Genomic DNA, 13,986 nt, shown 5'->3' with positions numbered 1-13,986 from the left:
AGTCTCCAATTTGGAGAAATAAATGTATGCTGTATCCTGGGCCATTAGTGCTCCCCTATATGCTTTTCTTTTCTGTGAAGCCAACTATGGTCTTACTCTAGTTCTAGAATTACAACTAAGTCATTTAAATGAAGAAATGCATAATATAATCGTACACTTAAGTGTAACACCCCATCACAGTTGAATACCGTAGCTACAGTATCTCAGTCTGGCTAGGAATGAAGCAGAAAAAACTGCAAGAGTCAACATGCATCACTTATCCATTCGCCTCAATGAATACACCAACAGATTTCATACATAGTTTTAATTAAAACAATTACATATGACAACCAAATAAAAAGGCTAAACAGCATCAGACAGACAAAGGTATTTGCAATTATTTTCTTTGCATATTGTTACCAAATGAATGTGTCATTTGCATCTTATTAATAAGTACGATATGCAGCCAACCACAAGAAGAGGTGCAGGGTTTGGAGATTTTCGGAGGAATTCTTTCCTAGGCAAGCAGGCATTCTTGTGGCAAAATTGCATGTTGTTCTCTGTCTGTAAACCTCTAGCTGTAAGATATTGAGAAGAAATGTATACATGCAAGAGCAGTGGTTCTAAACAAATAGAATGCATTTTTGTTAAGGCCTGGAATAAATGGTTGGGTTCACCAGAGTTACTTCCCAAATGGCACTATTCCATCCATCTATATAGTGCACTACTTTTGATCAGAGCCAATATTAGTGCACTATAAAAGAGAATAGGGTGCTATTTGGGACAGAACAAAAGGTGTTTGAAAGAATTTAGCATCAACATGTGGCATATGGTATGCAAAGTGGTAATTCAAGAGAAGAGGTACTCTGGTCAAAAGTAGTGCACTATATAAGGAATATGGTGCCATTTGGGAAGCACCCCCTGGTGTAACCCCAACAGCTAGTTGCTCAGAGCCTAAAGATCACTTTGTTTATTGCTGTTCACTTTGGGTAGAACACCATCACTGAACATCTATCTACTAAAGGTTTAAACAAAGGGAACCAGGGTTGGAAATCCCATGCATTACAGAAAACTATTTTCCACCTGAGGAGGGTGGCAGTCTAAAATATCCACTATAGTGTCATGCCCAGTTATTAAATGCAACTTTTTTGGTTGTGCCATGCGAGTGCCTGCCTACCTTACCATCCCCATAAGCATTTTTGGTCCTGACACCTCAAAACTGGTTGGTTCTGCATATTATTGTGTTCTTATACTGTATGTCAGTGTCAAACAGACACCCAGGCACCCACACAAAATTGTCATGTATCAATATATACGTATCAATGTAGACATAGGCATATTGCCCTCAACATTTTGAAAGTAAGATCTCTTTGATTTACTTGTTTTCAGCACCATCAGGAAAAGGCACAGTCTACAGACTATTCTGTCCAAGGATAAAACCTTCACTCCTTCCACAAGAAAAACTTTGAGGGATGCACAGTCAAATGTTGGAGGAAATCAATCAAAATGTAGGTCACATTCACTACAGGTTCTAGAAGACCAGGCTCTGTGAGATGACTGGAACCTACTGAATGGAAGCTAGGCTACTCTCCAGAGATAGTTAGTTCATTGAACAGAGAGGAGGGTGATGGGAAATAGCAGGAGGTTCATCCAATCAGTCACAAGACAACAGCTGCCACAAAAAAAACAAGCCCCCCCCCCCCCACACACACAGTAGGTCATTTAAATGCAGCAGATGTAGCTTCGATATGACACGCTTTGCTTTAAAAGCTGCAATATGTAACTTCATTGGCGACTGACCAAATGCACATAGAAATGTGAGTTATAGATCTGTCAGTCATTTAAAGCAAGTCTAAAAAGCGGTTGATCTATTCTATGTGCACTTTTTCTAGGCTTCCCGTTCTTAAGTTTCGGGTTTACTTTCGGTTTGTACACCAGCTTAAAAAAGCCAAAAAGCCAATTTTTTTGGTTATTAAAAAGATATTTCACAGCAGTTTAGATGGTACAATGTTTTGTTTTGTCACAAACTGAAATTAGGAGAACTACTAGAATTTTAACAACCAGGAAATAAACAACAGTCTATTGAATAACTGACATTTTGATTATTATCAGTGACTATATCACTATGGTCTTTATTTCATTATTATCGTCATCATTGTTCTACTTTTCTAGAATTCATTAGCAAAATAGGGGAACTACTAGAATTTTAACAACCAGGAAATAAACAACAGTCTATTGAATTATTACATTTGGATTATTATCAGTGACTATATCACTATGGTCTTTATTTCATTATTATCGTCATTATTGTTCTACTTTTCTAGAATTTATTAGCAAAAATAAGTGGCTCATTATATTATTCCATATTTTGAATATACAAATATATCTCCATTTCGGAATTAAAAATGCATTAGAATAACAAAAGAAGGCATCTGATGTCCAGCTTTTAGTGGTGGGGGGCAACACATGAAGGAGCCTGGTTCAACCTCAAATGCAACCCTACTTCCCTATAGTGCACTACTTTTGCCAAGAGGCCTATGGGTCCTGGTCAAAAGTAGTGCATTATATAGCCATGTATTACCCCCCTGCCTCAGAATGATGCTGCGTTCGTAACCAAGTGGGAATTTACCACATACGACTGGGGAAAATCCACTGGTATGGCCCTCCAACTAGTAATTACTAGTGTGAAACTCGTCTATCAAGCCGATCTCACACATGGTGACCTCTGACATCACCTAAGGAAATTACCTGTGCAACAAAACATAAAACAAAACATGTATCTATTAATATGGTTTTTTAACACTAATTTGATTGCAACCATGATCCATTATATATACATAAAAGGTATGTGGCCACCCCTTCAAATGAGTGGATTTGGATATTTCAGCCACACCAGTTGCTGACAGGTGTATAAAATCAAGCACACCGCCATGCAATCTCCATAGACAAACATTGGCAGTAGAATGGCCTTACTGAAAAGCTCAGTGACTTTCAATGTGGCACTGTCATAAGATGCCACCTTTCCAACAAGTCAGTTCATAACATTTCTGCCCTGCTAGAGCTACTATAAGGGCTATTATTGTGAAGTGGAAACGGCTCAGCCATGAAGTGGTAGGCCACAAAAGAGCACAGAAAGGGACAACCAAGTGCTGAAGTGCGTAGCGTGTAAAAATAGTCTGTCCTCGATTGCAACACTCACTACCGAGTTCCAAACGGCCTCTGGAAGCACAAGAACTGTTCGTCAGGAGCTTCATGAAATGGGTTTCCATGGCCGAGCAGCCGCACACAACCCTAAGATCACCATGCTCAATGCCAAGCGTCTGCTGGAGTGGTGTAAAGCTCGCCGCCATTGGACTCTGGAGCAGTGGAAACGCGTTCTCTGGAGTGATGAATCGCTCTTCACCATCTAGCAGTCCAACGGACGAATCTGACCTCAACCCAATCAAACACCTTTGGGATGAATTGGAAGGCCGACTGTGAGCCAGGCCTAATCGCACAACATCAGTGCCCGACTTCACTAATGCATACTTCACTAATGCTAGTGGCTGAATGGAAGCAAGTCCCCGCAGCAATGTTCCAACATTAGGTGGAAAGCCTTCCCAGAAGAGTGGAGGCTGTTATGGCAGCAAAGGGAGGGCGAACTCCATATTAATGCCCATGATTTTGGAAAGAGATGTTCGACGATCTGGTGTCCACATAATTTTGGTAATGTAGTGTAGCTGTACTTTTAGTTTATGGTTTACGCAGCTTGTTGGACATTAGACAAAAATGTGCGAATGCCTCCAAATGGTATTTATAACTTCACAACTGATAAATTCCAAACTTCCACTTGGTTACGAACACAGCACAAGCTCCCAATGCTCTGCCTCCTAGATGCAAAACCCGACCCACTGGCTCTAGAGGTCGATTCCGTGGCAACGTGAGTGTAGAGTGAATTCTTCCTGTACTACTGCTGTACAGACTTAAATTATTCACACAAGCAGGGCAGTTACACATTAGCCCACAGTTTCAGTTGATCAGATCCTACCTATGCTGTTCAAGTAAAATCAAATGCTGGTAATGTCTGACATCTTGCAAGAAAGTAACAATTTTAGCTGTGACAATTCGCACAAACCCCAGGGGCGGAGCTGTATTGTATTGATGTCCATAAACCGGTGTAAACCATGTTACTAAACAATCGTACCCTCTGGGAATTAAAGTATGTCCCCTGTATCATAGTGAGAGAGTACTCTCTATTGTTACTCCTGATCCTTGAAAAACACCCAATGAATCTCAATCTCTTGACTACAATAAACAGTCTGTCTACTAAACCCCCCCCCCACAACAAACTGCATCTCTCAGCACCAGGGCATGTGTCTCACCTGAAACACATGCATCTTTAAGTGCAGTAAATTGTCATTCTTATAGTCTCTTTGTACAAATATATATGAATAAAATAAAAATGTAGTATAGCAGCTAGTTTTGTTCTGGTAACACGTGGCTATAGGACAATGAGTGTGGCAAAACATCGGCCATGCTACAACGCGGCTGCTTCTTTTGCAAAGGCAGTGAGAGCAGGGATCAACTGTATCCCAGTCAGACAAGGCCCATACAATCCATTCCCCAAGCAGATGACCCCAGGCACGTTGGTTTGGTCCAAGTGGAACGAGATGAAACTCAAAAGCCTCACCTGGAGGATACTTCACAGCAAGGCAAATGGAGAGACAATGCCCTTCAAATACAATGTGACAAAATGGCTTGATAAAACTCTGAAATATGAATGCTTACTTTTAACAGTGCAAAATGAATCCTACCACCAGTGTTAAAATGAATGAGACAGATCCGTTAGCTAACTGTCCCCACCTTCAATTGGTCAGTCTACATACTCAATAATAATTCACATTAAAAACTAAAATCATGAAACTGAATCAATGCAGCCACACCCGCTCTGCTCTCTAACCCCAGACAGTCCTGGACAACATATCATGCTTACAGTAATGCTTGGATGAAATAATATGACTGTATAACTAAACAAACTAACTTATCTCACAGGAGCTCTAACGAAAAGAAATACACCCTTTGTCTTTCAAATTCTTCTTCACCCCCAAAACAGGCACTCATTTACCCAATTTACAAAAAAGCTTTGTCATTAGTCACCCCCACAACAATTTTATGGCATCAATTCTTGGCCCGGTTTACATTCTTTATCCGTTATAACTTGCCCATGTCCGATTATAATGGCCCAAAAATATCAAATTGGCATGTTAACCATTGGACCGGTTTTCTGCATTAACGACATATTGCACTTAAGGATTGCATGACATCATCAGTTCCTTAGTTAAAAATGTGAAAAACCTCTTCGGCCATTGACAGACAAACTAATGGTGTTCTATTGCTGAAAATGAATGTTAAATAAGACTAATCTCTTAAAATAGCAGGAGTAAAACTAAGGAAAAGTGAAATCTGTAGCTACCACAGTGAACTCTGTAAAGGTTCTGAGTAGGTCCATGATGTGGCTAGGGTTGATATTCTAACAGTACTTAACAGGTAATCCCTAAAACAATGGCTGTGGCTGTATGTAAAAAACAACAACTCTGTTGATATTGATAGAGAATGCAGTGTTAAACTTTGACTGTCGCAATGTCTACAAGTAAGTCACCATTGGCTTAGAGAGAGGAGAGTAACTAGGAGAGCGCTTGCCGTATGAAAAATGGCATAGCTGTGATTCACGAGCGTTCTTGACAAACGGGCATCATCATGGCAATCAGACTTCTACAGAACATAAGAAGACGCACATACAACAACAAGCTGACGGAGACATGTAAAGAGGACAACTTATACAATTGAACCCCTTGGATAGACAAGTCAGCATATCATTCATCACTTTGTTGAGGAAACAAGACTGATCCTCACTGGACCTGCTATGCCCCCACACCCTGAAACCATCCTTATCAATTCCCCTGTCTTGTCTTCTACACTCTGGCATTTTGAAAGTAACACAAAGCAAAAGTTGAGCTGCTGTCAAACCTGTCAGGCGAGGACATGACTTGCACAGCTCAAGGAGCAATATCAGAGACAATCCATAATCAATTAAAAACACAGCAGAAGAGAACAAGCCAGGAGAGGATTGGCTGGTTTCGTATTGCATAACGTTTCTGTACTCCACTCTGGCTGTTGTAGTTGTTGTTGCCTTTAGCAGCTTGGCATCCCCTTGTCAGGACCAGAGCTGTGCCAGCCCAGGGTCCAATGTGAGATTGACAAGGCTGACAGAATACCCCTCCCAACACCCCACTCTCAGGCGAAGTACATGGTCCTCAGTGTGTCGTGATGAATCTGAACAGCCTTGGCGAGGGCTGTGGGGTCTCGGCCATTACTCTGCCCCGAGACATGGCTGCCCTCCGCACTGCGTGTGTTCAAGAGAAGGAAGTGGGGAAACGAGAAAAGGACAGAAAGGGAGGGAGAGAGCCTTTATCTTGAATGAACATTTTAAAATCAATACATGATATCGACCTCCAGTTTCTTTTTACCTGATAAACAGCAAGACATTGATTTTAGCCCTACAGAAAAGTATACTGATCACAATTAAATGAATCCCCCCACCTGTCATGTTCTTTGTCCACCAGGTGGTAGCGGGCGCGGAAGGCCACCAGGTGGGCGTAGTAGGCTGGCGCGGGGATGGAGACTGAGCGGGTGCAGCGGACGTAGGTGTGGCACAGCTGGTAGGTGAGCAGCTGGAACTCGTCAGCCGTGAAGCAGTTGTCGTCCCACAGAACATGGTAGTGGGAAGGTCTGCTGGTACCCTGGAGGGAGTAGGCGAAGTCAGTAATACCACAGGGACAATGCAGGTTCCATGGAGAGAATACCAGCATTGATTCAACACTGACAATGAAGTTCAGTGGAAATTAATAGAAGCCGATAAACCTCTGAGAAAATATGACAGCAAGAGTCAACATTAGGGAGAAATAAGCAGGAGATACTACCTGAACTTGTCCAATAAGAATGCTGACTTAGTTTAATAAAATGCTATTGAACACAACCCTGGTATGAGTCTTGACACACACCTGTATTCCTGCATGGCTGCAGAGGTAAAAGTCAAACTCATAGGGGTGGGTTATATCTGTGTCCACAGTGGTGCCTGCAGGAATGTTACCACTCCGTCCAACCTGCCAAATAAACACTCCATTTAAAAGCAGTTCAACAACCAATCTACCAAAGTAAATCGTTAATGTACAACGAGAGATCCATAGCACCCCTTACCCGCTCGTTCCGGTCAGCACAGAAGAGTCGTGTGTGATGGCGCTTCTGCACTACAATGTAGGTGATGCCCGGCTGGTACTCTTTCTCCAACATGATACAGGCTTCTCTGATGGCCAGCAGCTCATAGTACAGCACCTGCCACACAGAGAGAAGTCAACACATGAGCAAAGAGTGGCGAGCAGTGAAGAATTTAGGGTTGATGACCAATAGCTAAAGATTTAAGATTAAGACTCAAGTTTAAACTTCATAAACTATGAAGAACAAACTATGAAGGACATTGCTATTTGTAATAAATGCATTTCAACATAGGGACATCCTTTGGCTTGGCTGTAAACTTTAAATGAGAGATTGAAGGGGGACATAAGTATTTTAACTAACCTGTCTGAACTGTCCCTCTGACACACCATCCCTATAAAATATGATTCTGGTTGGTTTGTAGCGGGTAGACTTGTAGAACTGGATGAGGAGCTCCCGCACCATGGAGGCCAGGTCCTGGATCACCTCCTGTCTGGGTCTCTGGACCCTCACTGTGGCACAGTACCTGCTGGGGTGGGCGTCCATACTGCCCACCACCTGGATAGGGCCAGAGAGAGGGAGATGGTCAGAAACATGACTTCTGACACCATGTTTCAGAATAATAATAATAATATATATATATAATTATATTATTATATTATTATTATTATTATTATTATTATATTTATGTTTCAGAATGCTATTGTAGGGGTCTGGGTAACAAAACAAACGAGTAGATTACCAATGTACTAGATGCCTCAGACCCCACGACAACTAGATAGACAGACAAGGCAGTGTTTGTGAGGAAAGTGGCAATGGAAACTAGAATGACAGGAAGAAACTGACCGCTGCGATGGATGGCTTCTTTCCGTCTCCGGCTGGAGGATGAGTGACGTCGGCCCCCAGGAAGATAACAGGCTGCTGGAACACTGAGGGACTGGGTGGAGAGAGCGACAAACACAAGGCACATAAATCCTAACTCCAACACCATCATTAAGGTTGCCGACGATAACAGTGGTAGGCCTGATCACCGACAACGATGAGACAGCCTATAGACAGGAGGTCAGAGACCTGGCAGTGTGGTGCCAGGATGACAACCTCTCCCTCAACGTGATCAAGACAAAGGAGAAGATTGTGGACAACAGGAAAAAGAGGACTGAGCACGCCCCCATTCTCATCGACGGGGCTGTAGTGGAGCAGGTTGAGAGCTTCAAGTTCCTTGGTGTCCACCTCACCAACCAACTATAATGGTCCAAACACACCAAGACAGTCGTGAAGAGGGCATGAAAATGCCTCTTCCCCCTCAGGAGACTGAAAGGATTTGGCATGGGTCCTCAGGTCTACTAAAAGTTCTACAGCTGCACCATCAAAAGCATCGTGACTGGTTGCACCACCGCCTGGTATGGCAACTGCTCTGCCTCAGCCTGCAAGGCACTACAGAGGGTAGTTCGTACGGCCCAGTACATCACTGGGGCTAAGCTTCCTGCCATTCTGGACTGTTCCCTGTTTTAAGTCAGTTAGGATCACCACTTTATTTTAATGGGAAATGTCAGAATAATAGTAGAGAGAATGATTTATTTCAGCTATTATTTAATTCATCACATTCCCAGTGGGTAAGAAGTTTACATACACTCAATTAGTATTTGGTAGTTGAGTGAATTTTGGCCCATTCCACTTGACAGAGCTGGTGTAACTGAGTCAGGTTTGTAGGCCTCCTTGCTCACACACACTTTTTCAGTTCAGCCCACAAAGTTTCTATAGGATTGAGGTCAGGCCTTTGTGATGGCCACTCCAATTCCTTGACTGTTTTCGTCATTAAGCCATTTTGCCACAACTTTGGAAGTATGCTTGGGTTCATTGTCCATTTGGAAGACCCATTTGCGACCAAGCTTTAACTTCCTGACTGATGTCTTGAGATGTTGCTTCAATACATTCACAGTTTTCCTTCCTCGTGATGCCATCTATTTTGTGAAGTGCACCAGTCCCTCCTGCAGCAAAGCACCCCCACAACATGATGCTGCCACCCCTGTGCTTCACGATTGGGATCATGTTCTTTGGCTTGCAAGCCCCCCCCTTTTTCCTCCAAATATAACGATGGTCATTATGGCCAAACAGTTCTATTATTTTTTCATCAGACCAGAAGACATTTCACCAAAAAGTACGATCTTTGTCCCAATGTGCAGTTGCAAACCGTAGTCTGGCTTTTTTTAATGGCGGTTTTAGAGTAGTGGCTTCCTCCTTGCTGAGTGGCCATTCAGGTTATATCGATAAAGGACTCGTTTTACTGTGGATAAATACGTTTGTACCGGTTTCCTCCAGCATCTTCGCAAGGTCCTTTGCTGTTGTTCTGGGATTGATTTGCACTTTTGGAACCAAAGTACGTTCATCTCAAGGAGACAGAACGAGTCAAATTCTTGAGTGGTACGACGGCTGCGTGGTCCCATGGTGTTTATACCATACATACTATTGTTTGTACAGATGAACGTGGTACCTTCAGGTGTTTGGAAATAGCTCCCAAGGATGAAACAGACTTGTGGAGATCTACACATATTTTTTCTGAAGTCTTGGCTGATTTCTTTTAATTTTCCAATGATGCCAAGCAAGGAGGCCCTGAGTTTGAAGGTAGGCCTTGAAATACATCCACAGGTACACCTCCAATTGACTCAAATTATGTCAATTGGCCCATCAGAAACATCTAAAGCCATTACATTTTCTGGAATTTTCCAAGCTGTTTAAAGGCACAGTCAACTTAGTGTATGTAAACTTCTGACCCACTGGAATTGTGATACAATGAATTATAAGTGAAATAATCTGTCTGTAAACAATGGTTGGAAAAATTACTTGTATCATGCACGAAGTAGATGTGCTAACCAACTTGCCAAAAATATAGTTTATTAAACAAGAAATTTGTGGAGTGGTTGAAAAATTATTTTTAATGACTCCAACCTAAGTGTATGTAAACTTCCGACTACAACTGTACATATTACCTTAATTACCTCAACTAACCTTGGGTTGTGCCGTGGCGGAGATCTTTGTGGGCTACACTCTGCCTTTTCTCAGGATGGTAAGTTGGTGATTGAAGATATCCCTCTAGTGGTGTGGGAGCTGTGCTTTGGCAAAGTGGGTGGGGGTTATATCCTGGGTGGTTGGCTCTGTCCGGGGGTATCATCGGATGGGGCCACAGTGTCTCCTGACCCCTCCTGTCTCAGCCTCCAGTATTTATGCTGCAGTAGATTGTGTGTCGGGGGCTAAGGTCAGTCTGTTATATCTGGAGTACTTCTCCGGTCTTATCCGGTGTCCTGTGTGAATTTAAGTAGGCTCTCTCTAATTCTCTCTCTCGGAGGACCTGAGCCCTAGGACCATGCCTCAGGACTACCCGGCAGGATGACACCTTGCTGTCCCCAGTCCACCTGGCTGTGCCGCTGCTCCAGTTTCAACTGTTCTGCCTGCGGCTATGGAACCCTGACCTGTTCACCGGTCGTGCTACCTGTCCCAGACCTGGTGTTTTCAACTCTCTAGAGACAGCAGTAGCGGTAGAGTTACACTCAATGATCGGCTATGAAAAGCCAAATGAAAAGCCCTCGACAACTGTGATTATTATTATTATTTGACCATGCTGGTCATTTATGAACATTTGAACATCTTGGCCATGTTCTGTTATAATCTCCAAATACTTTAACACTTTTTGGCTTAGAGCTTGTAAGTAAACATTTCACTGAAAGGCTTACACCTGCTGTATCCGGCGCATGTGACATTTTATTTGTATCAAGATTAGTCCACCACCCAAAGGACATCCAGCCAACTTGACAACTGTGGGAAGCATCGAGTCAACATGGGCCAGCCAGCATCCATGTGGAATGCTTTTACAAGGTAAAATGTAGGTGTCAGAGTCCATCCCCCTACAAATGGGGGGGGGGGCTCAATATTAGGAAGTATACTTAGTGTATGTATCTCTGCTGAAAATAGCACATAAGTGTTTTCAAATCACCCAAATAGGGGTTTTCTGCCAGTGGAAACACACTCTTTCACTCTGTGCTTTACCGTTGGTGTGGCACCAGGATGTTGTTGATGCCCCCCAGTTTGACGTTGATCTTGAGGCAGAGGTTGGAGAGGGTCTGAGGGGATGTCTTTACCACGTTCTTCACCTGGACACACTGAGTGGCCATGCCCAGGAGGGTGTCTCCAACCCGCTTCACCTCAGCTGTGGGAAAGAGGGAACCATTTTTACAGCTGTTGCCATATTGTAGGACACAGGTAACCATTTTACACCTGATACCATCTTGTACATGGCACATACAGTACCAGTCAAAAGTTTGAAAACACATACTCATTCAAGGGTTTTTCTTTATTTGTACTATTTTCTACATTGTAGAATAATAGTGAAGACATGAAAACTATGAAATAACACATATGGAATCATGTAGTAACCAAAAAAAAAGTGTTAAACAAATCAACATACATTTTTATTTGAGATTCTTCAAAGAAGCCACCCTTTTGCCTTGATAACAGCTTTGCACACTCTTGGCATTCTCTGAACAGCTTTTCCAACAGTCTTGAAGGAGTTCCCACATCGGCTGAGCACTTGTTGGCTGCTTTTCCTTCACTCTGCAGTCCAACTCTCCCTGAACTATCTCAATTGGGTTGAGGTCGGATGATTGTGGAGGCCAGGTCATTTGATGCAGCACTCTCCTTGGTAAAATAGCCCTTACACAGCCTGGAGGTGTGTTTAAAGTCATTGTCCTGTTGAAAAACAAATTATATTCCCACTAAGCGCAAGCCAGATGGGATGGCGTAACACTGCCGAATGCTGTGATGGTTAAGTGTGCCTTGAATTCTAAATAAATCAAGGACAGTGTCACCAGTAAAGCAACCCCACACCATCACACCTCCTCCTCCTCCACGCGTCACGGTGGGAACCACACATAGAGATCATCCGTTCACCTACTCTGCATCTCACAAAGACACGGTGTTTGGAACCAAAAATCTCAAATTTGGACTCATCAGACCAAAGGACAGATTTCCACCAGTCTAATGTCCTTTGCTCGTGTTTCTTGGTCCAAACAAGTGTCTTCTTCTTACCGGTGTACGTTAGTAGTGGTTTCTTTGTAGCAATTTGACAATGAACGCCTGATTCACACAGTTTCCTCTGAACAGTTGATGTTGAGATGTGTCTGTTACTTGAACTCTGTGAAGCAATTATTTGGGCTGCAATCTGAGGTGCAGTTAACTCTAATGAACTTATCGTCTGCGGCAGAGGTAACTCTGGGTTTTTCATGTGGCGGTCCTCATGAGAGCCAGATTCATCATAGCGCTTGATGGTTTTTGCAACTGCACTTGAAGAAACTTTCAAATTTCTTGAAATTTTCCAGATTGACTATCCTTCATGTCTTAAAGTAATGATGGACTGTCATTTCTCTTTGCTTATTTGAGCTATTCTTGCCATAATATGGACTTGGTTTTTTACCAAATAGGGCTATCTTCTGTATACCACCCCTACCTTTTCACAACACAACTGATTGGCGCAAATGCATGAAGAAGGAAAGAAATTCCACAAATGAACTTAAGGCACTCCTGTTAATTCAAATGCACTCCAGGTGACTACCTAATGAAGCTGGTTGAGAGAATGCCAAGAGTGTGCAAAGCTATCATCAAGGCAAAGGGTGAAGAATCTAAAATATTAAATATATTTAGATTTAACACGTTTTTGGTTACTACATGATTTCATGTGTTAGTTAATTCATAGTTTTGATGTCTTCACTATTATTCTACAATATAAAAATTGTTTATTTAGACTAACACCCTGGTGTGTACAAAATTTGGACTGGTACTGTATATACTCAGGCTATGGAAATCACATACAAATAAATAGTATGTGAATAGAGTTTTTAGAAAATAAAAGTAAAAAAACAAAATCATCAAATGTAAAACAAAATTAAACTGTGTCTAGTCTGTACCATAGACTGGGGTCTTTCCAGGTAGGATGACGATGATGAGCTGCAGGCCAGCGTAGGTGTTCTTCAGGTGCCTGAACATGGGCTCTACGCTGTCTGATCCCTGAGCGTACTTACAGAAACATGGCTGGCCCTGGATGGGCATCCCAGCATCCTTAGAGATCTTACGCAGCTGGTCAGTAAAACCTCTGTAGAGATGTAAGGGAAAGAGAGAGAGAGGATGAGAAAAAGAGCAATAATGAGAAAGAGGGAGGATGAGGAGACCCAAAGAGACAGTTACAGAGACGTACAGTACCAGTCAAAAGTTTAGACACCTACTCATTCAAGGGTTTTTCTTTATTTTTACTATTTCTGACATAGAATAATAGTGAAGACATCAAAACTATGAAATAACACATGGAATTATGCAGTAACCAAATATATTTATATTTTAGATATCCAAAGTAGCCACCCTTTGCCTTGATGACAGCTTTGCATACTCTTGGCATTCTCTCAACCAGCTTCATGAGGTAGTCACCTTCCGTGGGTTAACTGCCTTGTTCAGGGGCAGAACGACAGATTTTTACCTTGTCAGCTCGGGGATTCGGTCTTGCAACCTTCCGCACTAACCACTAGGCTACCCTGCCACCCCATATATGTGGGAACTCCTTCAAGACTGTTGGAAAAGCATTCCTCACGAAGCTAGATGAGAGAATGCCAAGATTGTGTAAAGCTGTTATTAAGGTCAAATGGTGGCTACATTGAAGAATCTAAAATATATTTTTATTTAACACTTTTTTGGTTACTACATGATTCCTTATGTGTT

The 13,986-nt window shown here is 42.4% G+C and overlaps 1 protein-coding gene across 2 annotated transcripts in view; it reads right to left on the bottom strand.

The window, feature by feature from the left end:
* Positions 1 to 289: 289 nt before the first annotated feature.
* LOC118398330 (protein argonaute-3-like) overlaps positions 290 to 13,986 on the bottom strand; it is a 39,380-nt gene continuing 25,683 nt past the window's right edge. For both annotated transcript variants that reach the window (XM_035793563.2, XM_035793564.2), the window contains exons 12-19: positions 13,185 to 13,369; positions 11,272 to 11,431; positions 8,077 to 8,167; positions 7,594 to 7,788; positions 7,216 to 7,350; positions 7,020 to 7,121; positions 6,559 to 6,758; positions 290 to 6,361 (exon numbers count right to left, since the gene is read on the bottom strand). In XM_035793563.2, the coding sequence (XP_035649456.1) occupies positions 6,253 to 6,361; positions 6,559 to 6,758; positions 7,020 to 7,121; positions 7,216 to 7,350; positions 7,594 to 7,788; positions 8,077 to 8,167; positions 11,272 to 11,431; positions 13,185 to 13,369 (1,177 nt within the window). In that variant the 3' untranslated portion in view covers positions 290 to 6,252. The remainder of the gene's footprint in view (positions 6,362 to 6,558; positions 6,759 to 7,019; positions 7,122 to 7,215; positions 7,351 to 7,593; positions 7,789 to 8,076; positions 8,168 to 11,271; positions 11,432 to 13,184; positions 13,370 to 13,986) is intronic.

Source organism: Oncorhynchus keta, chromosome 19, assembly GCF_023373465.1.
Source record: "Oncorhynchus keta strain PuntledgeMale-10-30-2019 chromosome 19, Oket_V2, whole genome shotgun sequence".
Classification (NCBI taxonomy): domain Eukaryota; kingdom Metazoa; phylum Chordata; class Actinopteri; order Salmoniformes; family Salmonidae; genus Oncorhynchus; species Oncorhynchus keta.
Note: the sequence above shows the minus strand (reverse complement) of the source record. Positions and strands in the feature narration are given on the sequence as shown.